Consider the following 25,803-nt stretch of genomic DNA (forward strand, 5'->3'; position numbering starts at 1 on the left):
CCTTTACTTCTATATAAATGCACTTAATGTAGTTATTGAATATATTACCTAATAATTATATCATTACATCATTTTGTTTAATAGGACTTTTAGAATGGTGATTATCGGGAGATGATCGTTGAAGGATGTTTATTCGGAAGGCGATCGTTGAACAATGCTTATTCAGGAAGTGATCGTTTAACGATGATTGTTCGGGAAGTGATCGTTGAACGATGGTAATTCGGCGGTGTTGACGGCGTTAGCTAGACATGTGGGAGGAAAAGGAATTTTATCGCCGTATTCTGGTGAGGTTTCTGTTAATTTCAGGGTCTACGATTAGTTGTTTATTGATTTCGACTAAGAATACAATCGCAAATACTTAATGAAGTCAAGAAGTATTCGGAGATTCTTGAGTTCGACTAAGAATATAATCGCAAATACTACACGAAGTCATGAAATATTTGGAGGTTCTTGAGTTCAACTAAGAATACAATGGCATATACTACACGAAATCCAAAAGTAGTCGAAGGTTCTTAAGATCGAATAGAAATACAATCGCAAAAACTACACGAATTCATGAAGTATTTGGAAGTTTTTGAGTTAAGAATACAATCGCAAATACTACACGAAGTCAAGAAGAATTCGAAGGTTCTTGATTTCGACAAAAATACAATCGTAACTATTACACGAAGTCAATTAGTATTCATAGGTTCTTGATTTCGAATAAGAGTACAATCCCAAATACTGCACGAGTTAGTTACGAATTTAAGAAAAATTCGGGGATTCTTACAATTGTCAATTCTACAAACTCACACTACTACAGTAGGTATTGTGTTAGATTCGGGAGGTACTTCGGTAACAAGTGCAGCTCGAACGGCAATATTAGCTCTCCCTCTAGTTACAAAACTCTGACCACTTATACATATATCAACATAAACAAGTTAGGAATTATAAACTACTTAATTGTTTTATATACTGTTTAATGTGTAACGTTTTGTATAATGTACTTGTCGTATGGGATGTTTAATATGTGTAATGTTTTGTATAATGTACTATTGTATATATAGGTTATTGTAACTGCCACGTTACACTATTCAGTCAAGTTTAAATCCGAGAAACTGTAAGCACATTTGTAAATAAGAAGTTATTCACCCAAAAAGTAAGAACTTTAATTTTTTCTGGGATATTCTAAGTCAAAACTATAAATTTTAAAACATTTTATCAAGAATGGTGGTTTTATTTTAATATAAAGTTTAAAATCTAAAAATAATTTAATGATCAGTTATTTTCTGATCAAAGAGATTATATTATTGAGCTTTGTTATCGTATGTCTATGCATTTGTAGTTTAAGTTTAGATGTTAGAGAATATAATTATCTATTTATATATAGTCATCTTTTTGACCGCAAATTCTTTAAGTAATCGAGATCAGTAAATATCAAAGAAAGAAAAAAACGATAATAATTATGATTAATTTGTAATAATAATAATTTTAAAATACATATTTTCTCGATCCTATACCATATGAGTGTCTGTATCTATTGAAACAGTTATTTAAAACAAGTCTAAACAACATGAAGACAATAAAATTTCTCTTAATGGGCAATAAAAATGTGGGTAAATCTACCCTTTTGGATACATACCTTTGGAAATTGAAATATGGTATGGCCTATCATGATCACATTAGCGAAGAAATCCGTTATATAATTGATGTCATCGAAATCGAGACTGTCGAGGAATTGCGATCACATTTAACCGAACATATTGAAATGAAAAATATATATTTTGTTTGTTTCAATGTCAACGATCGGAAGACATTACATACAGCACGTAATGAATGGATATTGCAATTGCTGCAACACAATCCAAAAACAAGAATATTCCTTGTGGGCTTACAGTGTGATTTGCGTGATCAAATTCTAACGAAATTAAAACAGGACTGTGTTAGTCACAGTGATGGAGTAACGATTTCACGATACTATGAAAATGTTCAATATTTGGAATGTTCGAGTAATAGACTAGATAGTGTTGAGAATCTATTTGATAAAGCTATTAAAATTGTACTCTATGAAGATGGCCGCAATGAAAATGAACAGAAAATTATTGAATTTTATGAACAAATACAAATAAGTTTTAAATTTAAGAGATGTGATTGTGAAAATGTTTGTGAAGAGTGTGAGTAAAATGAGGGGAAGGGGATGTTATTTTGAAATTAAATGTTATAATTTCTTGTATTTAATATTATTAAAATATTGACTTTAATAAAGTTTTATATTAATTTTAAGAACGAGTGTTTATAAGGGAATCGTGGATCAAGTCCTCTTCCGGGGGCTTGAGTGGAGTGAATATCGACAATACATATTGTTTAGTGTTACATAAAGATAGTTGCATGGAATCTTAAGTATGTTATTAAGTTATTTAGATAGATAGATAGATAGATAGATAGATAGATAGATAGATAGATAGATAGATAGATAGATAGATAGATAGATAGATAGATAGATAGATAGATAGATAGATAGATAGATAGATAGATAGATAGATAGATAGATAGATAGATAGATAGATAGATAGATAGATAGATAGATAGATAGATAGATAGATAGATAGATAGATAGATAGATAGATAGATAGATAGATAGATAGATAGATAGATAAATAAATAAATAGTATAAACACATCGATTCCCAATAAGTTCGCCTACGTCTTTATCTCTAGGCTCCTTTGGTAGAGCCTCACGAAGAGAATTGATCCCCGAAGCACTGAACAACCTAATTCCACAACTGCATAGCACATACGTGCTATGACCTATACTTTGATTATAAGATATACATGCATGAAGGGACATAGCTTTATCAAATCAGGTGGATATGAGACCAATATTTTGTACCGTTAGTATATTGATGTAGAGCGAAATTAATATAACAGCAAATATACTTCTATTCAATATTACAAAGAGATCATTGTTTGGTAAAACTGCAAACTTTAATATAAAATCAAGTTATCACACCCTTTTTCCATTTTCAATTATATCAAATCTAAATTTATCCGATAACCACAAAAGTCGAACCCTTATTTATCATGATTAAACATTTTCGCCTCGCTTAATTACATATATTTACTTACGATATTTTATATTTTTTCAATGATTAATTTTGAAATACTTCTTTTATATAAGTACGTTTAGTCCATTTTAATTAATCATAGAATAAAGATGAAAGAACTGAAATTTTTGCTGATTGGCGATACAAGTTTAAATACTTCAAACATATTGGATACCTATCTATGGCAATTACATTTCGGCTATGCCTATCATGATCATATTATACAACATAGACGCTATCGTATAACCCTTTACGAAATCTCTAGTATTGAAGAATTTCAACAGATATTACCTGTAGATAACTCGGAAGTTATACGCATTTGTTTACTTTGCTTTAATATAATGCAGAGAAGAACTTTTGAATCGATAAAGTATAAATGGTTGAGACCTGTGTTGGATTCGAGTGCTAAAGTATTTCTGGTGGCTTTACAGAGTAACTTGAAAACTCGTCTCTTAACAAAAATAACTCCTAATAATGGGAACATTAAATCTATTGAGATTTTAAATCTGTGTCGAAATTATGATGGTCGAGTTGGGTATTTGAAATGCTTAAATTTTGATAAGAAAAATGTTGGGAAACTATTTGATAAAGCTATAAAAAATGTTTTGTACAGTAATTAAGAGTAAATAAATTGTATAATAAAAAAATATTGGGGTTACTCCATATTTTGATTCGAATAAACAAGTTTTCGAAACAAAATGTATTTAACATACAAATTCGAAATGTTTTTCTTTCGAATCGAGTTACAGAGTAACCGCCCTGTATATAACGAATTCTGATTTAAAATGAATTATTCTCAAGCCCCTACATTTTTCATACAAAAAGACATGTAAAGTACTAGGATATACGAATTTATAGAGATAATCGGAACCCAAGTTACTTAAAGCTTTAATAAAAAATATTTGATATTTTAAACTGAAGTCCAGCTATTTTTTTTTTTTTATTATTTTAAAAAATTTCAATTGTCCACCAAAATCCCTATTTAATCACTTTCAATATCCACACTAAATAGCTTAATGTCGCCCGCTATAAAACAAGTATCAACATATTTCGGATTCACTTTATAGGGATAGTCGGTAACTGGTTTATCATTCATATAAATTTCAAAAGATTTCCTACCACGCACTACAATCAAATGAAAATCTGCACCGGGACGTAGACCAGTTGCCAATTCTGATTTTATTTCACCCGTCCATTTACCATTGGCAAAGGAATTACGAGCTATAACAGGTTCACCAGTTTCACCATCACGTTGTCGGGTAAAACGAAATTCCAAGAGCAAGGCTATAGTTGGTTGAGGCCAAACATTTTGTCCCACCTGTAAAGCCACCTTAAAGGTATGAGGATTTAAACGGACATGACCCCTAACCCCTATACTATAGCCCAAATCAAAGAAACCCTTATCAAAGGTGGCATAATAGGGTAAGGGAAGTAAACGTTCTGCCGTATCAGTTGTTGCCAGTTCACAATAATCTGCTTCTGATTCAAGATCCTCTAAATTGGAAGTATTAGCATAACGACCACCCAAACGTACAATATGTGGTGTTTTATCGGGACGTGTGGGATAATCTGTTACAATATTACGTTCCACATGGACGTCGGTTATATCGCCACGTATATCTATACTGCGTATATCATGAAACGGCAGACGATGGGCGAATTTAGCTATATGCAAACCATTAAGAGCGATCAGAATATTGTCTATAGTAAATAATACTTGTATTTCAAAAGTACTGCAACTATTTAAACGAAATGGTATGGCGGAATTTGTTTCCTCTACACCCCAAATATGTTTAATACGAGCATTACGTCCTAGAGAATTTGATGATACCCGACATGCTACACGTAGAGCAATATCTTTATTGGCATTATCCAAACCGAAATCAATGATAAAACTGTGTTGAAAAGTAAAACATTTCAATTTGAAAACAAATTTGCTTAATTTCACCAAAACTTACCGATCTCCATGTCGCAGAATATTACCACTCACAAAAAATGACAAACCTTCTTGTATGCGTCCAAGTTTATTGTTTTGATATTTGGGATCTCCTTCAATGTCTGCATTTAAAGATTCCTAAATTAAAGATTTTTTTAAGTAAAAATTGTTTAAAGTTTTATATGTTGTGCTTAGTTACAGTAGAATCCGAAGTTTTGCCAAAACAGTAAGCCAGCATGATGGAAAATATTGAAATTTTAATTAGAAGCTCTTAAAATTGTGTTTATTACTTAAAATTTGTTTTCAAATTTTGTTTTGATTTCGAAATTTCAGTTTTGAGAAATTTTCAAATGAGTGCTTTAATGTTTTTAAAATCGTTTGTTCAATTCTTTCATTATGTTTGTGTTATCGATAAATGTATTGAGTTCAAATGTAAGCTAGATTATAGGACTAATATTTTAAGTAACTTAAACTTCAAGCTATGGGCCAAATATTTTTTCAACTGTGCTAAATAAGACGAAACTTTACCTAATGAAGTTCTAGAAGAAAGGACTTTAAGGAGAGAAATGGTTGGCTGAATAACTGGTAATTCTCTCTGAAAATGTAAATAAATTGTGTGCGGTAATTAACTATTTACATCTCTAATTAACTAACTAAGTAACTAACTAACTAACTAACTAACTAACCAACTAACTAACCAACTAACTAACCAACTAACCAACTAACCAACTAACTAACCAACTATATACTAGATTACAGATTAGACTATAGACTTTACTATAGACTAGACTATAGACTACACTATAGACTAGACTATAGACTAGACTATAGACTAGACTATAGACTAGACTATAGATTAGACTATAGACTAGACTATAGACTAGACTATAGACTAGACTATAGACTAGACTATAGACTAGACTATAGACTAGACTATAGACTAGACTATAGACTAGACTATAGACTAGAGAATAGACTAGACTATAGACTAGACTATAGACTAGACTATAGACTAGACTATAGACTAGACTATAGACTAGACTATAGACTAGACTATAGACTAGACTATAGACTAGACTATAGACTAGACTATAGACTAGACTATAGACTAGACTATAGACTAGACTATAGACTAGACTATAGACTAGACTATAGACTAGACTATAGACTAGACTATAGACTAGACTATAGACTAGACTATAGACTAGACTATAGACTAGACTATAGACTAGACTATAGACTAGACTATAGACTAGACTATAGACTAGACTATAGACTAGACTATAGACTAGACTATAGACTAGACTATAGACTAGACTATAGACTAGACTATAGACTAGACTATAGACTAGACTATAGACTAGACTATAGACTAGACTATAGACTAGACTATAGACTAGACTATAGACTAGACTATAGACTAGACTATAGACTAGACTATAGACTAGACTATAGACTAGACTATAGACTAGACTATAGACTAGACTATAGACTAGACTATAGACTAGACTATAGACTAGACTATAGACTAGACTATAGACTAGACTATAGACTAGACTATAGACTAGACTATAGACTAGACTATAGACTAGACTATAGACTAGACTATAGACTAGACTATAGACTAGACTATAGACTAGACTATAGACTAGACTATAGACTAGACTATAGACTAGACTATAGACTAGACTATAGACTAGACTATAGACTAGACTATAGACTAGACTATAGACTAGACTATAGACTAGACTATAGATTAGACTATAGACTAGACTATAGACTAGACTATAGACTAGACTATAGACTAGACTATAGACTAGACTATAGACTAGACTATAGACTAGACTATAGACTAGACTATAGACTAGACTATAGACTAGACTATAGACTAGACTATAGACTAGACTATAGACTAGACTATAGACTAGACTATAGACTAGACTATAGACTAGACTATAGACTAGACTATAGACTAGACTATAGACTAGACTATAGACTAGACTATAGACTAGACTATAGACTAGACTATAGATTAGACTATAGCAAGGCTATAGTTGGTTGAGGCCAAACATTTTGTCCCACCTGTAAAGCCACCTTAAAGGTATGAGGATTTAAACGGACATGACCCCTAACCCCTATACTATAGCCCAAATCAAAGAAACCCTTATCAAAGGTGGCATAATAGGGTAAGGGAAGTAAACGTTCTGCCGTATCAGTTGTTGCCAGTTCACAATAATCTGCTTCTGATTCAAGATCCTCTAAATTGGAAGTATTAGCATAACGACCACCCAAACGTACAATATGTGGTGTTTTATCGGGACGTGTGGGATAATCTGTTACAATATTACGTTCCACATGGACGTCGGTTATATCGCCACGTATATCTATACTGCGTATATCATGAAACGGCAGACGATGGGCGAATTTAGCTATATGCAAACCATTAAGAGCGATCAGAATATTGTCTATAGTAAATAATACTTGTATTTCAAAAGTACTGCAACTATTTAAACGAAATGGTATGGCGGAATTTGTTTCCTCTACACCCCAAATATGTTTAATACGAGCATTACGTCCTTCTATAGACTAGACTATAGACTAGACTATAAACTAGACTATACACTAGACTATAGACTAGACTATAGACTATACTATAGATTAGACTAAAGACTAGACCATAGACTAGATTATAAACTAAACAATATACTAAACTATAGACTAGACTATAGACTGGACTATAGACTAGACTATAGATTTGCCTATAGACATGACTATAGACTAGTCTATAGACTTAACTATAGACTAGACTATAGACTAGACTGTAAACTAGAATACTCTTTAAACGAGGCAATGGACATTTCACTGGATCTTCTTTAACTAACTTATGCCAAGCCTATTAAAATGATCAGAATCTTTTAGAAAATCATAGGTTTTTTTATAAAAAATTAAATAAATTCAAAATATACTCTTGGTGTAGGGTATTCTATGGTGGGCCATGTCCGGCTATATTTTCCTACTTAATCTATTTTAAGATTGTCATTTAATTGCGATCTCAAAAAACAGTTCTGAAATAAAGTTTTTTCCAAAAATTAAGATATTCAAATAAATATTTTTGCTTTCTTGTCAATTGAAAGATTTAAAAAAATAACTAAACCCAATTCTGAATGTTCACAATTTCCTATATTTCCATAAAAAAAATAAATTTAATATTAAACTCTGCATTTGATTTTCTTTTTCCTTTTTAAGTTTTACACATGGAAAACATTTATTTAAGTTATATGTATTTAGAAAAAAATTGCACTTATTTTGTCTGCAGTTTCATACATTTTCATTTTTTGAGTTTAGTGATCATGACATCATGATTTACATATTTAAAACTAATATTCAGAGCAAAATTTAAATTTGATTAATATTATTATATACGCTTTTGCTTTATCTTTACAGTTAATACAACGGAAATATAGACGCAACATTTTGTAAATACCACAACATATCTATTTATAGTAGTAAGTATAAGTAAATAATTTATTTATAAATTTTAAAGTTATAAGATTTTCTTTATATTTTTTTCACACAATACAATTAATAATTTAAAGCAATTTAATTGAACACAAATCAAAATAAAATTAGATTTTCAATTTAATTAATAGGAGAGTAAATTTATTGTCTTTTCTTATTTTTTTGGTTTTAAATAAAAAACATTTTCAATTAGTATAATTAGTTTTCTTTTTGTAACATTTATAAAAATATAATATAATTTATCCATATTTTAGGGGGGAGCAGGGCAGGTTCTTTTTTTATTTGGTAAATAAGGGAATAGGGATTATAAATACGTTTTTCGAGATTTTTTCTTAGATTTTGGTTTTTGTTTATAGCCAATAAATAACAGTAAAATTTGTTTAAAGCCTAAAAACTAGATAACAACACAAACTTTGTTAAAATAGTTTTAAAATTTTCGAAAGTAGATTTAGTATATTGTTGTTCGTTTTTATAGTGTTCCATATTGTTTCATCCTTCCCTTCTTCAGTTAGAGTTTTTAACTATTCCTTAAGCTTATATAAATAAGGCTCATTTTTTTAAGTTAAGAATGTAAGAAACTGTAAAGAGATAATTATTTGTTAGAAATAGTGAAATATAAGAAAAAATGAAGATGGACTATATACTAGACAACACTATAGACTACTATATAAATACTATACCAGACTACAAACTAGACTAAAAATTAACTATAAACTAGACCACAGTATATACTATAGGCTAGACTATTAAATAGACTAGACTGTAGACTAAACTATAGATTAGGCTATATAGTAGACTAGACTATAAACTAGACAATAAACTAGACAATAAACTAGACAATAAACTAGACAATAAACTAGACTATAGACTAAACTATTGACTGGACTATATACTAGACTATAAACTATACTATAGTCTATACTATAGAGTAGACTATAGACTAGACTACAGACTAGACTATAGACTAGACTATAAACTAGACTATAGACTAGACCATACACTAGACTATAGACTAGACTATAGACTAGACTATAGACTAGACTAACGACTAGACTAACGACTAGACTAACGACCAGACTAACGACCAGACTATAGATTAGATTATAGACTAGACTATAGACCAGACTATAGACCAGACTATATACTAGACTATAGACTAGACTATACTATAGACTATACTATAGACTATACTCTTGACTAGACTGCATACTAAACTATAGACTAGACTAAGACAAGACTATTGACTGGACTATAGACTAGACTATAGACTAGACTATAGACTAGACTATAGACTAGACTATAGACTAGACTATAGACTAGACTATAGACTAGACTATAGACTCGACTATAGACGAGACTTTAGACTAGACCATAGACTAGACTATAGACTAGACTATAGACTAGACTATAGACTAGACTATAGACTAGACTATAGACTAGACTATAGACTAGACTATAGACTAGACTAGACTATAGACAAGAATATAGACTGGACTATAAACTAGACTATATAAATATTTTAAAATTATTTTATGATTTTTTTCATCAACAATAAATGATGAGGATAAATTTCTGATTTCATACTTACTGCTTATTTACAAATCCTCTATAGCTCTACGATGTGGTGAAATCTTTTCGAACGATGTGTTACGCTGTAAAACCACATCAAATAGCTTAATATCACCCTGTATATAAATCGTATCAATTTTATCAGGTCTACAGCGAAATTTGTATTCCGTCAAGAGCTCATGATTAACATAAATCTCAAATGAGTTATTTGAGCCATGAACAATGGATAAACTAAATGTTTTGCCTGGACGAAAAGTAGTCTCCATATCGGAGCGTTCCTCTGTGCCCCAACTGCCATCAACCCATGAATTACGTATAACCGTAGTCTGACCAATAGGACCAACGCTCTGTTTACTAAAACGTGGATTTAAATGCAAAGCAATAGTTGGATGTGGCCAACAATCATGTCCGGACTGTAGATTAATATAGAAAGATTGAGGCAAAAGTCGAACACGTCCCTCAATCTTAATGACATGACCCAAGAGAAATGAATTTTTTGGTATGACACCATAATAGGGTAATTTCATTTCATCTTTGCGTAAAATATTCGGTTCATGACAAATCTTATCTTTAACAACAACTTCACGCCATTGTGTGGCCTGTTTCTCTTCGTGATCCGTCAAATCACCACCCTCCTCGTCGGGATCATGACCAGCTCTTAGAGATTTGTGCAAACGTATAGATTTTGGTATAGATTCCGGTAAACGTTCCGGATAGTGACTAACAATCATACGTTCTACGCTGACATCGTCTATATCACCCTTAACCTCCATAGTTTGAACACTCTTGTAGGGTAAACGATGATAGAATTTACAAAAATGATAACCATTCACAGAGATCATATAACACTCTTCGGTAAAAAGAACTTGTATGGAAAATGGTGCACCTCGCCGAAGACTGAATGGTAAGGCAGAGGCCACCTCCTCACGACCCCAAACATTACGAACTTTCGAATTGCGTACTATATAATTTTGAGGTAAACGTGGATTAATGTGTAAGGCCAAATCTCTGGTAGCATTTTCCACAATAAAATTTATAGAAAATCTGCAAAATAAAATTAACATTTTTATATAAATCTTCTTTAAATTGTTGTATTAATTCAAATACCTCTCACAATGACGTTTAGTTCTACCCGTTACCGTAAAACTAACACCCTCGTGTAATTCGCCCAAAGTTGGATTGTGATAAATGGCTTCATCTTCGGCCTCAAAATCTTGTAGGCGTTCCTGAAAATATACAAACAAATAACAAATGGAAAATCATTATTTATAAAAGCAATTGAATTTTGAATAAATGTACTTCTAAATTCTTTCTTCCTTTGGGCCAACACATTAAAATTATAACTTCATACACAATATATTTAAAAATATGTATTTTTTACTAAAATTTTATTTATTATTTTTTAATTTTGAAATTTTCTGTGTCACTACCTGTTTTTGATTATTTACAACTGTCAATCCAATTGTGCTCAATTTTAAAATCAACATTACTGGATAAAGTCGCTATTTTTTATAACGTAAATTATTTGAATGTTATTTTAAAAAGTTATTATTTTATTATATTTTACTACACTTGTATACAACTCCGTAAAATAATACAGGATAACAAAGTAATAAACAAATTAACACAAAAATATCGAAAACTAGTGGTTCAGGGGTTCCCATTCTGAGATAAGAACCAAGTTTTACAGACCTGATATGAACTATTTCTTGACAAAGTTCTAAGGATAATGTTGATTCTAATAACGGGATAGGATAATATTGATTTTAAATTTTCCAAACTTTCCTCCAGAGAAACTTCATTTCATGAAGTCTATCCGTGCATTCAGATGGCTCCAAATGTGAAGGGGGAGTCATTTTCATTCCAAAATTTGGAATCAAAATGACCGATATATCAGCCATAAAAAGAACAGCAAACTGGATCTGGATATCGAACAGATATATCCTAATATTTACCAACAGTTAAGATGCAATCAAGTCCGGGAACGGTGGATATTCTTAAACAAGAGGGAGGGAGAGTCACTCAAACATCGTACTCGAGGACCCTATAAGCAACTGTATCGCTGATGAGCTCAATAGAACAGGTTCACTATTGCCCGACTCGGATATAGACCACTTGTGGTATTCGATTGGGAGTATGCAAAATACTCTTAGATAATTTGTTCTAAGAATTTTCTCAGGCAAGATGGAGAAATAAACCAACTTGTATTAAAACGATGAAGACATATCCAAATGTGATAAGGAAAACACGGACAATCTTCTGAAACATAGCTGATCCCAACTCAGCAAAATGATAGCTTCAATCGGAGGGCATTGAAAATTTGGTAACCACGCATAAGACTTCTGTAGAAGCTGTCAAAATGAGGAAGAAAAGAAATCAAATATACATCATCTATTCCACTGTCCAGCTATAGGAGACATCCGAAATCTGGAATATCGATTTCTGGAGTTATTTGGAATAAGACCAGAGTCTTAGCTCTCTTCGGACGGTCAAATGTATGGGGGCTACATACAAACGATCTTAACCATTTTCTTTAGGCTTCGTCTACAGTACTGTAGAATATCATGTGCCAAATTTCATTAAATCATCTACAGGAGATGATTTGATTACTAGGTTTACATGGACAGACAGACGGACGGACATACATACCTAAATCCACTCAGAAAATGATTCTGTTCCTATTGCAAATGCACACAAGAGCCTCGGAGCACCACCCTCGTATATATACATAATTAATAAAATTACTTATCTCCAACAGTAGCTGATACAAATATACACAGGGACGTTCCCTATAATAAACTTTGACTTTATTAATAGATATTATTATAATTTAACTCAATTATAATACACTAACAAAATAAAATATACAATACTTAATTTCTCTTAAAGGCAATTGTTTTTGTTTACACAAAAAACAAAATTACTCATCTCATAGCTATACGTAAATGCTAATAGTATCTGCAACAATTTGTCATTTTAAGTTCTACATTCTCATTACTTACGCGATTACTGCTACGTTCAGAGTAAAATAAAATAAAAGTAAACAAAAGAAAGTATAAAAACTGGCTGTAACATAAAACCTTGAATAATAAAGAAAAATCTATTAAAGAAATGAAATTCAACTATAAAAAATCTATTTTCATCTGTTTGACTTTATATTATGTTGCCATGAAAACATGCCACTTTAAGTCCTTGAATCCTAGAGTAAATCAAAATTAAGTATAATCAATGTTTATAAAAAATAATGAACAAACAAATTATATTCACAACTGCATATTAGTTATTAAGTTTCAGTATACTTTTTTTGCAAAATATCATGTCAAAGTGATCTGTTAATATTTAGTTGTTGGAGTGGAAAAATTGATCAAGTATAAAATTAAGAAAAACCAAGTAAGATATTATAGTCGGGCGAGGCCGATCATATAAAACCCTACATCTGTATACGAATAGAATAAATGATTTAGTTTTCATAATAAAGCATTTAAGTTGAATTGTACCTTGCCTCAGATATACATAAGCCATTTATTGTTTAATAAAACTGTGGATATATAAGTAAAATTTTGATGGGGGCGTTTTAGAGGGGCTAGGGTCAAATGAGGCCCTATAATTATAAAGTTCATCGGGTCATCAAGACTAGTATAGAACTTGGTTTTGCAGCTTTTTGTCACGATACGAGTATATTAAACATAATTATGAACTTAAAAGCCCTATTTGGCGGGTTCAGTTCTATGGGGCCTAGGTGAAATAATGGACCGATGTTAACCATTGTCAATAGGCTTCGTCTACAGTACCATAAAAGATCATGCGCCAAATTTCATTGAATTATCTCCAAATTTGCGACCAGTAGTTTGATTACATGGTTTACAAGCCCCATTCGGCGGGTTCAGGTGTATGGGGGCTAGGTGAAATAATGGACCGAAATTAACAATTTTCAATAGGCTTTGTCTACGGTATCATAAAATATCATGTGCCAAATTTCATTGAATTATTTCCAAAATTGCGACATGTAGTTCGATTGCAAGGTTTACAAGCCCTATTCAGGAGTACAGTTGTATGGGGCCTAGGTGAAATAATGGACCGATGTTAACTATTTTCATTAGGCTTCGTCTAAGGTACCATAAAATATCATGTGTCAAATTTCATTGAATTATCTCCAAAATTGGGACCGGTAGTTTGATTACATGGTTTACAAGCCCTATTCGACGGGTTCAGTTGTATGGGGGCTAGGTGAAATAATGGACCGATGTTAACTATTTTCAATAGACTTCGTCTACGGTATCATAAAAGATCATGTGCAAATTTCATTGAATTATCTCCAAAATTGCGAACTGTAGTTTGATTACAAGGTTTACAAGCCCTATTCTGCGGCTCCAGTTGTATGGGATTAGGTGAAATAATGTACCGAAATTAACAATTTTCAATAGGCTTCGTCTACGGTATCATAAAAGATTATGTGCCAAATTTCATTAAATTATCTCCAAAATTGCGAACTGTAGTTTGATTACAAGGTTTACAAGACCTATTCAGGAGTACAGTTGTATGGGGGCTAGGTGAAATAATGGACCGAAATTTACAATTTTCAATAGGTTTTGTCTACGGTATCATAAAATATCATGTGCCAAATTTCATTAAATTATTTATTTCCAAAATTGCGACATGTAGTTTGATTACAAGGTTTACAAACCCTATTCGGGGGTACAGTTGTATGGGGCCTAGGTGAAAAAATGGACCGATCTTAACCAATTTCAGTAGGGTTCGTCCCTGGGAGAAAAGAATATCATGTACCAAATTTCATTGAATTATCTTCAAAATTGCGACCTGTAGTTTGATTACAAGGTTTACAAGCCCTATTCGGGGGTACAGTTGTATGGGGGCCAGGTGAAATAATGGACCGATTTTAACCAATTTCAATAAGGTGCGTCCCTGGCAGAAAATAATATCATGTACCAAATTTCATTATTATCTTCAAAATTTGACTTAGAAAATAATTTTGAGCCGATTGGTATATATGGGTATAGGACCAATATTATTGTGCGTTACAAACATCAGAACCAACCCAATATAACCTCCCCACTAAAGTGGTGTAGGGTATAAAAATATTTTGAATTTTAAATACTTTACAAATCGGAAATTTGATCTATTGGCATCTATATTCATAGTTTTTAATTATACCCTACAGCACTTTAGTGGAAAGGGTATATTGTTTTTTTTTTTAAAATAACAAATTGCCTTATACTTGACTAGACATCACCCACCTGAGTGTAGGGTTACTAAGTAGGAATGTTTCCATGATTAATTTCATGTTGTTGATAAACTATGTACATATTTAATGATTTTCTTTATTTTTTTTTTATTTTTTTTTTTTGCTAATTATGTAGTTGATTTAATTCTTATCAAAATACATCAATTTGATGAGGTATCAGGTGTACTACACATTAACAGTCAACCGTTTAACGTATTAATAAAACTCTTAATAGAAAAATACAAAAAAAAAAACAAACACACACACTCACACAAATTTTTGTGTATAAACAATGACGTTATCGTTAATGTATTTTATTAATTTAATAATTGTTGAAATGGCGGAGAAGTGTGTTTTTATTTGCCTTTTTTTTCGGTGTCTGTCAAAAGTCAACAACTTTTAATATTTCGACTTATAAAAATTTTTATGTATATGAATATAATTTAATAAAAACAATTTTTTTCATGTTCACATCTTTATTTGGTCAAATGTTGAAATTTTGTTTATTGAATTTTTATTGAATACCTTAAAAATATGGTTATCACAATAGGGTTGTAGCTTTAGCAGCAATTTAGTTGGTTTCTTTTTTAATTTTAAATATTCATATTAAACATTCTTTCTTATCGTTGAGCCATTGACTTGTTGAAGAAGTTTTGATAACCTAAAGTTATAATGGACAATGTTCAAGAGATTATTATTGATTTTTTTAAATTTTTGTTTACCCCATACTTGCACCTTCCATATATGAATGCCTAGCAACATTTAAAGGGGTGCGCAAATAATCAGTAACAACATTGGATTTTAAAGAAATAATTCAAAATTATCTGGCCCCTGAAAAAGTAACTTCTTAAAGATGGATTGCTAATTAAGATAAGTGTATTCGAAAACACCAGGTATTGAAATTTAAAATAGTACTTTTTTGATTAAACGCCAATCATTTCATTTCAATATTAATTTAAAGTACTTTGGCTTTTCTACTGAATTGTTAAACTAGTCTACTGAGTAGTCTATTGGTTCTTCAATGCATCATTTTACGAACTAGTCTATCGGCAAGTCTATGAAGAATGCTACAATTAAGAATGCTTACTAGTCTATGGACTAGTCAACAAACGAGTCTACTGACTAGCCCAATAAGTAGTCTATTCTCTTGAATTTTTTTTTCTCATGGATCAGTCTATTAACTGGTATAGTCTATAACGCAGTCTAATGAATAGTCTATAAACTAGTCTATTGACTAGTTTATGGATCAGTCTATAAATTAGTCTATGGATTAGTCTATTGACTAGTCCATGTATTAGCCTCTGGACTAGTCTACTGAGTAGTTTAGTCTATAGTAGTTTATTGACTAGTTTATTGATTAGACTTATGACTAATACGTTTATTAGTTAATTTGAAAGAAATACACCTAGGCCTCTATCGGGCCTGTTGTGCGCACCTTAACCAGTGTCTCAGGTGGGAATTGAACGCACCCCCTCCGGTCTACCAGACTGGAACACTAAACACTAATTGGTCTACTGATTACTCTATTGACTAGTCTATGGAATAGTCTGTTGACTAGTCTATAATATGTATTGGTCTATTGATTAGACTTTGTCTTTGAACTAGTCTACTGATTAGTGTATTGACTAGTCTATTGATTAGTCTATTGACTAGTCTTTTGAGTAATCTATTGTTTAGTCTAGTCACTAGTATATGGACTTGTCAATTGCCTAGTTTATTAATTAGTCCATTGATTTGTCTATTGACTAGTCTATGGAATAGTCACTGCCCTATGGAATAGTCTATGTACTAATCAGTAGACTACAGTCTATGAACTCTTTTACTATTTAACTGACTTCTTGACTAGTGTTATGGGCTGGTATATGGACTATTTTATGGGATATTCTATGTACTAGTTTAGTGTTTTAACTAATAATGGACTTATCTATTATTGACTAGATTATAGACTAGTGTATAGATTGGTCTCTTAACTAGTTCATATAAAAGTCTCCAGACTAGTCTATGGACTTAATTTGATTAATTTTATTAAAATAAATAATTTCCAATCAATGTATTACTCTCTGTTCTACTATATATTCTAGTCTATTAATGGGAGTCTTTTATGGATTTGTATAAATAAGTTTCAGTCTATTAACTACAGTCATTATATCACCGAAAATTATCAAAATTATATAATATTTAAAATTTTCAATATTCCCAAAATTCCTTCTAAATATAATTTTCATTGATATGCGAAGTGTTGAAATAAAATTTTTTGAATTAATTAATTAATTAATTAATTATAGAAATTAAAACACCAAAAAATTGCTTTAAAAATATAACCTCAATATTCTTAGCAATTTTATTAATTTGTATTTTAATCAGGTTTTAATTAAGACATGTCTAAATTGGCATGCTTATTTAAATTTGTCATACTTTGTATAAATTATATTAATCATCAATGTACGGTTGACATGTACTAAATGTTTATACCAAAAAAAAAATTAGAAATATTCAAGTCGTTATCAGACTTGAAATACGCTACACCTAACTGACGTTATACGCAATAAAACCAAATGTTTTATTGGAATTTTCAATACTAGCCAGTATGTAAGTTTTAGTCAGAAAATAAAAAAAAATAAAAATTTTTGATCTACAACTTTGGGTCTACATCTTTATTAAAGTGTTCAATTTATCACATATAAAATTAAAATTATATATTTAATTGTAAATTTTAATCTTAATTAAAGTTCAAATATAATTGTACTTTAATAGTTACATAATAGCAGTGAAACAATTAGAAAAGTGGAAATATCGTATAACATTTCAAGTTATTAACGTAATTTTTGTTTTTGATAAGACTTGAAAGTTTGTTTTTAATTTAGTTAGGAAATAGAAACATTAAATTCATGACACCTGCTTTGATTGTGGGCATACAAAATCTCCATGGGCAAAAAACACTGTTATTATTCCTTTAACACTAGAGACATTGTAAAACTCACCTCATTATTACCAGCCTTTTGATTTGATCTACAACAGCAAAAGGCTTTACGCAGTATATCACGAAAACTCAAAACACTCATGTATTTGCAAAACAAACAAAAAAAAATAAATTTAAACTAAATATTGTTTGTTAAATTCAGGCTGAGTGTGAGTTTAATGTTTTTCGTAGTGTTGTTGTTTGTTTTTTTTTTTTTACTTAGTTGGTGGATGACGATTATTGTTTTTGTTTCAAAGCCGATTATAAAATTAGTTCGAAAACGTTAAAACACTTTTTTTCATGACAAAAACAAAAGTTAATTTTGTATCGAATAAGGTCGCGTTCGAATGACACACTTACAATAAAGTTGAAGAACGTTTAGCAGTATGTATGTGGCGTATGAGCAATGTTAATATCAAAAAAATTAAAATATAAATAAAATATAGTGCGAGCGTAAAAATACTGATTTTATTCTTAAATTCTGTTTAATTTGTTTATTTTGTTTATTTTGTTTTTAGTTTCTTATTTTAGTTGTTTTATAATGAAGACTTTTTGTACTTGTTTAATGTATTTTATTTATTTATTTTTTTGTATAGAAAAAGAGAATAGAGGAATTTTTTGTTCTATACTTGTATATAAATAATGTTTATTTTAAAGGCAGTTGTTGTTTTTTCTTATTTATTATTGCTATACAAATGTAAATTTTACAGTACGTGCACAAAAATTTAATAATTTTATTTTGTATCTTTTCAGTTGTTTTGTTAAGTTTATTTATTTAACAAAAATTATTTAAAGGTGAATCATTTGAAATTGTTTTATTAATTAGATTTTAAATTTTACTGAGCATAAAATTTTTCTATATTTTTAAGGAGATTCTTTAGTGAATGTTTTTATAAAATTACAAAAGCAAAGTCATTAAATCACAGTTTATCTTGTTTGTTCTATAATAAAAAAATCGATTTTACAAATTTTATTACTACAACCATGAGGAATATTTATTTCTTATTTTTTTATTTTTATCTTTTAGTTGTATTTTCTCTTGTTTCGTGTCTTTTAAATTTTTTCGATTTTTTTTGAAATTCTTTAAAATTCATTTGTTTATAGTTTTGTTTATTATAATTTTTCAATGTTTTAATATTATTTTGTTTATGACCGCTGTTGCGATAAACAAATGTTGTCATATCTTTAACAGTTTATTAACAAATAAAAGTGTTAATATTAAACGAAAAAAATGTTTAAAATAAATAATATTTAATGAATAAGCGTTTTTGTGCAGTAGTTTCTTTGAAATTTTAATTTATTTTTATTTATTTTCAATTTAGTATTGAAAGTGTATCGTTGCAATAAAACGCGACTAGACTGAGTAGAGTAAAATGGTGATTATTGTTTGGAACCAAACAAAAAAACAAAAACAACATAAAAAAAGCTTTCAATAATATGTACACTTACTTCACCACTAGCGTGTTAATAAAATAAACTCAAAAAGCTCTTTTTCGCACAAACACAGATGGTAGCCAGGCATGGAAAATTTGAATTTTGAAATTATAATAATTTTCTTCAAAAATAGTACTATTTAGGATAAAAGGTACTAGGGTTCTATAAATCGACTTTTTGTCGAAAAAAATCGAAAAGTCGAAGTCCACTATTTTTTTTTTTTTTTTTTTTTCAAAAAAATCGATGACTCGACTATTGTCTATGAAAAAAGTCGAAAAGTCGACTTTGTAAATAAGAGTCGAAAAGCCGAAAAAAGTCGACTTGTCGAAAAAACTAAAAAAAGTCGAAAACTCGAATATGGTAGAAAAAAAAGGTCAAAAATAGTCGAAAATTTTAAAAAAGTGAAAAAAGTTAAAAACTTTAAACTAGTCGGAAAAACTATCAAAATAATCGAAAAGTCGTAAAAAGTTGGAAAAAGTCATAAACTCTAAAATAGTTGACTTTTAGAAAAACTAAAAAAAGTCAGAAAAAGTCCAAAACTCGATTATAGTAGAAAAAAGTCAAAAATAGTCTGAAATTTAAAAAAATGGAAAAAAGTAAAAAACTCTAAAATAGTCGGAAAAACTCGAAAAGTGGGAAAAAGTCGACTATTTATAAAATACTAAAAGTCGAAAAACCTAAAAGTCAAATTTTAACTTAATGAAAAAAGCCTAAAAGTCGACTTTTAACTAAATGAAAAAAGTCGAAAAGTCGGCTTTTAACTAAGTGCAAAAAGTCGAAAAAAACCCTAAAACTCTAGTGCATTTACTAGGCTATTGACTGGTTTGTGGATATACTATGGACAATTCTACTTATTTAATAATCTGGGAATAGTCTGCAGTGTATTGACTAGTGTATTTACTAGATTATTAACTTATCTGTGAACTAATCTGTTAACTATAGATCTAAAACTAGTCTCTAAATAAGCCTATAATCTACTCTGTTGACTAGACTGTGGTCTTGTCTGTTGGCAAATTTAATTTATATATAAATATTTCTATTGTTTAGTATAGGGACTTGTCCATGGACTAATCTACAGTGTACTGACTGAAGTTTATAGATAATTCTACTGACTAGTTTATAGATCAGTCTATTGACAATCTTCTTATGTAGCCTATTGACTAATCTGTGGAATAGTATATTGCCTATCTTTTGAACTAGCATTCTGACTAGTTTATGTGCTAGTCTACTAACAAATCTGTTAGAAAAAGTTTTGAAAAATTACTTAATACTTTATTATTGATTTGAAAGTACAATAGTACTGAATTTTCCATGCCTGGTCAGTGGTGGTTGTTTATTAATATCAAAATTAAGCTTTTTAATCTCATAGTTGATGAATTTTGTAATTTTTTTTTTTTTTTTGCAAAAACAAAATCAACAAGTTTGGAGATATACGACAGTTTAAATACACTAATTTCAGTTTTTTTTTTTAATATTCGCAATTAATGACTGAAGGGTCTTTAAAAGAGTTGATAAAAAAACTTAGTTATCGTTTCTTTATTTCAAGTGGCCATAACTTAAAATTCCTATTTTTATTGGAAACTTCAAAATCTGCGAATACCTATCCAGTACCCAGCAACTAATACCACTTGAATTTGCTTTCGGCTATGCCGATTCTTAAATGCCCTTTAACTATAAACCAGTTAATTTTATGTTTTTGAATCCTGTGCATTGCAGCGGACCTTAAATGGGAGCTATGACCAAAAAACACATTCCTGTTGAATTTTGTCCTTATACGGCTAGTTGTTATGGAATTATGTACGTTTAACAGATTTTCGAAGGTAAAGCTTATTAGAAGCTATGGTAAATTATCTAATCTAAACTAATCCGAACTAATTTCACAAAATGATTTTCATATATAAAATATACCGATATCGTTATAAGTTTATGTGTGATTTTCAGAAATGGGCTTTGTAAGGGAGCTTTCATGACCGATTCCAAAAATAATTCACAGAATGATTTGTTTACGATTAAGTACTTTTCTGAAGTACACTTTGTCCAGTTATGATTCGATTCGAATATTGTTCGAATAAGGTAAATAAATTATGTTTAGTTGATGGATATAATCTGGTATTAGATTTATATAAGCAATACTTTTCACATCGATATTCTGTCTCTTTTGGTCATGAAGATCCAATCCGGATGGAAGTCTTGTCAAAAAATTAGTTGTTCTTTCTGAAAAGACTTACCAGGAATGAGAAATAACACATTTATAGACAGAACTCTTTAAAAAAGAGCATAAAATATTAAATATTTGGAACTCTAATACATCTAGTGTCTTCGGAAAATGTATTTCAAGAAACATACAGACAGATGGACACTTAAAGCTAACTAAATATAACTGAAGATGGGGGTTTGCGTAGTCGGACACACTTATCCGATTTCGATAACTATGTACATGGAATCAGACCAACTTTAAAAATCGTGGTTTTCCTATTTGGATGAAATTTGCACCAAGTACTATGAGATAACAGATGAAGTAATAGCTGTCTGAACTCATTTGTTCAATTTTTGCTAGGATCAAAATGTGAAAAGTTACATTCATTTGAATAAAACCCTTTATGGCGAAAATGTCCAACTTTGACCCCCTCTAGGTCGGAAGTTAGAACAGAAAATTTGTGCCTGACCTACTATCCAATAGTACTAACCTTAGTGCAAATTTCCTGAAAATCGATTTTTTGAGTTGGGTCACTTGTGGTTCCACCATTTCTAATGACTTGATAATATCGCGGTTTTATTCTATAAATAAGTTTAATTAAACACGAGAGAGGAATTTAACAGTAATAGAAAGCATACAACTTAACAGCTGTTGAATATAAAGTAAACATCAAAACAAACAGCTGTCAGAGATTTAACATAAGGTTGTTGTTTACTAAAGCTTTATTTATGTACTACTAAAATTTAGTAAAATGCCAAACACAAAATGAAATGTCAAAGAATATGAAAAATATAAAAAAATAAAGAACATACTAAAGATAAAGAAAGAAAAACAAATAAGAAAAAACAAAAAAACAAGAGAAAAACAACTACAACAATTAAATTTTTTCATAAAAGATAGATTATTACGAACTGTAAAAACAAATAAAAAAAGGCCACATATATTTTTTTTAGGAAAAACCGATAGCGACTTTGAAAATTTTTAATAATAATTTAAAATATAATGATGAACAGATAAATAGTTATTAAATTTAGCTTACTTCATATTCAGCTTCTACGCCATTAATAATTTCTATGTCATCCTCAAAGTAGTTCTCACGAAAATTCGTATTGATTCTTTCAGCTTCTAAGAAATTTTCCACCGAACCGTGTGGTGTTTTCGCCGCAAAAGCGTCAATGACTTCAAATGCCTCCGCCGATGCTTCTATGGCTGCAAAATCAATTCCACTTCGATTAGATTTATACATTTTTCTTGTCAACAACAGCGGTGGCCTTTGATGCAGATGATGATGATTGTCTTGGTCTTGTAATTTGGCACTATTTACTGTATTGCGATAATAATTTTCGCGAAAATCACAACAATATTTATAGAATAATTTCAAACGTTCTTTGTATTTTAGATATTTTATTGTTTGTGTAAAATTATAATTACACCGTCTGTAGGCATTTGAAAAGACGTAGAGATCATTCAATGCACTGCACACACAATAAACTAAAGCGGCCATAATGAGTGAGACCTGGCCAGAGCCAGAGAGAAATCCAGTAATTTTCAATTGCTGCTGTTTTTTTTTCTTTCTTTACTTGGGTAGTTACGTTTTTTGCATGTAATTGTTGTTGTTTTTTTATTTCCTAACCCCCCTTTCCTTTACTTTTATTTGATTTTTTCTCATTTATTTAAACACACTCTCCATTAAATCACTCACTTGCTCAATTTTTTATCGGATTTTACTTTTCAATTCTATTCTTTTTTGTCTTACGTCTTTCTGCTGTTAAATGCGACGACAATAAGTTGTATCAAGTTGCAATGCATTGTCGCACAGTGGGTTTAAATATTAACATTTTATTGACAAATTATTTACTTTAAACTTCTTTGTAGAGGTCTATTTAAGCTTTCAGAAAAGTGTCAAAGTTCAAGGTGATATTTCAAAGTTTTCAGAAAGACATAACAAATAACAGAGATGTCTTCACGCTGCCATAACGATTTAAATATGACCAAGATATCTAGAAATTCTAGACTGTAGACTAGACTATAGACTAGACTAGACTATAGACTAGACTATAGACTAGACTATAGACTAGACTATAGACTAGACTATAGACTAGACTATAGACTAGACTATAGACTAGACTATAGACTAGACTATAGACTAGACTATAGACTAGACTATAGACTAGACTATAGACTAGACTATAGACTAGACTATAGACTAGATTATAGACTAGATTATAGACTAGACTATAGACTAGACTATAGACTAGACTAAAGACTAGACTATAGACTAGGATATAAACTAGGCTATAGACTAGAAAATATATATACATATACCAGATTATAGACTAGACTATATACTAGACAATAGACTACACTATTTACTAGACTATAGATTAGACTATAAACTGGACTAGCTTATAGACTAGACTATAGACTAGGTTATAGTTTAATCTATAGACTATACTATAGACTAGGCTACAGACAAGACTATAAAATATACTATATACTAGATATCAAGAAATTCTTAAAAATTTTATTAGGTCAATGGTTTTCGACTTTTTATCGTTATTTCCTACCAATTTTGTACCGATCCTCATAGAATTATATTAAAGAATTATGGTTCCTATGGAGCTTGTTTGTGTTTAATATTATCACTATACTGTCATTTCAAATATTCTATCTGGAGAAGTCCTTTTAAAGGGTATAAAATCAACTACGGTTCTATGACCACCATACTATTTAAGTTTAGAGTAAATAAGAAAATCACAGTTTGAAAACAGCATTGTCTAATCAAACCCACTGTGCGACAATTTCGTGCAACCAAAACAAATAATATATCTTAACCCTTAACACTTACTACTTTATGCGGTGGATGATATAGTCTGTGGATTATATTTTGAACTCTCTTTAACTAATTGTACAATTATTTTTTAACTTGTTTTTTTCCAATTCATAACAAATAAAATTTCACAATTTTTTTACATTATTTACATCATATTCACTTTACACTTGGCACCACGAAATGACAACATTCGGTTTTATTTACAATTTGTGCACATGTTTTAAATTCTATTCGATTGCCAGTACAATTTGACATTTCGATAACATTCTATTAGCGCTTGCGTTTAACCCGTGCCGCAGTATATGTTTTACTGAAGTGTGTGTTGAATTTTTCACTTCTATTGTCCATATATATATTTTTTGTTTGGACTATTTTTGTTGGTTTTGTGTTTTTGTTTTGCCGGCTATTAATGTTTTTATGAATTATATCAGTGCGTTTGATATTTCTAACTATCTGCTGAATAATATTTTTGTTAGTTTTGAATAATTGTACTTTTATTAGAACTTACTTACACTTACACTTATACTTTTAAGTTTACAGTTGTGTTTAAGTGACACAAAGTTGTAACTTTGGTTGTAACTATTATTAGATTTTGAAATTTAAAACTAAAGTTTTGAAATTGCTCTATCTATCTATCTATCTATCTATCTATCTATCTATCTATCTATCTATCTATCTATCTATATATCTATCTATCTATCTATCTATCTATCTATCTATCTATCTATCTTTGGCACCACGAAATGACAACATTCGGTTTTATTTACAATTTGTGCACATGTTTTAAATTCTATTCGATTGCCAGTACAATTTGACATTTCGATAACATTCTATTAGCGCTTGCGTTTAACCCGTGCCGCAGTATATGTTTTACTGAAGTGTGTGTTGAATTTTTCACTTCTATTGTCCATATATATATTTTTTGTTTGGACTATTTTTGTTGGTTTTGTGTTTTTGTTTTGCCGGCTATTAATGTTTTTATGAATTATATCAGTGCGTTTGATATTTCTAACTATCTGCTGAATAATATTT

General features: G+C 30.2%; 5 protein-coding genes across 8 annotated transcripts in view; 2 read left to right on the forward strand and 3 right to left on the reverse strand.

Annotated features, from left to right (window-relative positions):
• Positions 1–1,552: 1,552 nt before the first annotated feature.
• LOC111680105 (cell division control protein 42 homolog) lies at positions 1,553–2,161 on the forward strand. Its single transcript, XM_023441727.2, has 2 exons — positions 1,553–2,038; positions 2,123–2,161. Exons 1-2 carry the CDS (start codon positions 1,553–1,555, stop codon positions 2,159–2,161), a joined length of 525 nt encoding a protein of 174 aa, XP_023297495.2.
• Positions 2,162–3,192: 1,031 nt separating this feature from the next.
• LOC111680104 (ras-like GTP-binding protein RhoL) lies at positions 3,193–3,702 on the forward strand. The gene has a single exon (XM_023441726.2). The coding sequence runs from the start codon at positions 3,193–3,195 to the stop codon at positions 3,700–3,702; it is 510 nt and encodes a 169-aa protein (XP_023297494.2).
• A 246-nt stretch (positions 3,703–3,948) lies between these two features.
• Positions 3,949–5,371, reverse strand: LOC111680108 (galectin-4-like). The gene is made up of 3 exons (XM_023441730.2): positions 5,218–5,371; positions 5,041–5,156; positions 3,949–4,977 (listed from the first exon to the last, which is right to left on the reverse strand). Exons 1-3 carry the CDS (start codon positions 5,254–5,256, stop codon positions 4,065–4,067), a joined length of 1,068 nt encoding a protein of 355 aa, XP_023297498.1. The 5' UTR covers positions 5,257–5,371; the 3' UTR covers positions 3,949–4,064.
• A 1,684-nt stretch (positions 5,372–7,055) lies between these two features.
• LOC124419448 lies at positions 7,056–9,020 on the reverse strand. The gene is made up of 2 exons (XM_046949019.1): positions 8,950–9,020; positions 7,056–7,515 (listed from the first exon to the last, which is right to left on the reverse strand). Exons 1-2 carry the CDS (start codon positions 9,018–9,020, stop codon positions 7,056–7,058), a joined length of 531 nt encoding a protein of 176 aa, XP_046804975.1.
• The window catches only part of LOC111680101 (galectin-4-like), a 24,103-nt gene continuing 7,309 nt past the window's right edge, over positions 9,010–25,803 (reverse strand). Inside the window, exons 1-5 of one of the 4 annotated variants that reach the window (XM_023441721.2) lie at positions 24,787–25,029; positions 22,978–23,703; positions 11,214–11,332; positions 10,126–11,150; positions 9,010–9,115 (exon numbers count right to left, since the gene is read on the reverse strand). In XM_023441721.2, the coding sequence (XP_023297489.2) occupies positions 10,133–11,150; positions 11,214–11,332; positions 22,978–23,442 (1,602 nt within the window). In that variant the 5' untranslated portion in view covers positions 23,443–23,703; positions 24,787–25,029 and the 3' untranslated portion in view covers positions 9,010–9,115; positions 10,126–10,132. Of the gene's footprint in view, positions 9,116–10,125; positions 11,151–11,213; positions 11,333–11,405; positions 11,517–18,329; positions 18,996–22,977; positions 23,704–24,786; positions 25,030–25,803 lie in introns of those variants that run through there. The other 3 variants (XM_023441723.2, XM_046952628.1, XM_023441722.2) reach the window with 3 other exon arrangements.

This window comes from Lucilia cuprina, chromosome 2 (assembly GCF_022045245.1).
Source record: "Lucilia cuprina isolate Lc7/37 chromosome 2, ASM2204524v1, whole genome shotgun sequence".
Taxonomy (NCBI): Eukaryota; Metazoa; Arthropoda; class Insecta; order Diptera; family Calliphoridae; genus Lucilia; species Lucilia cuprina.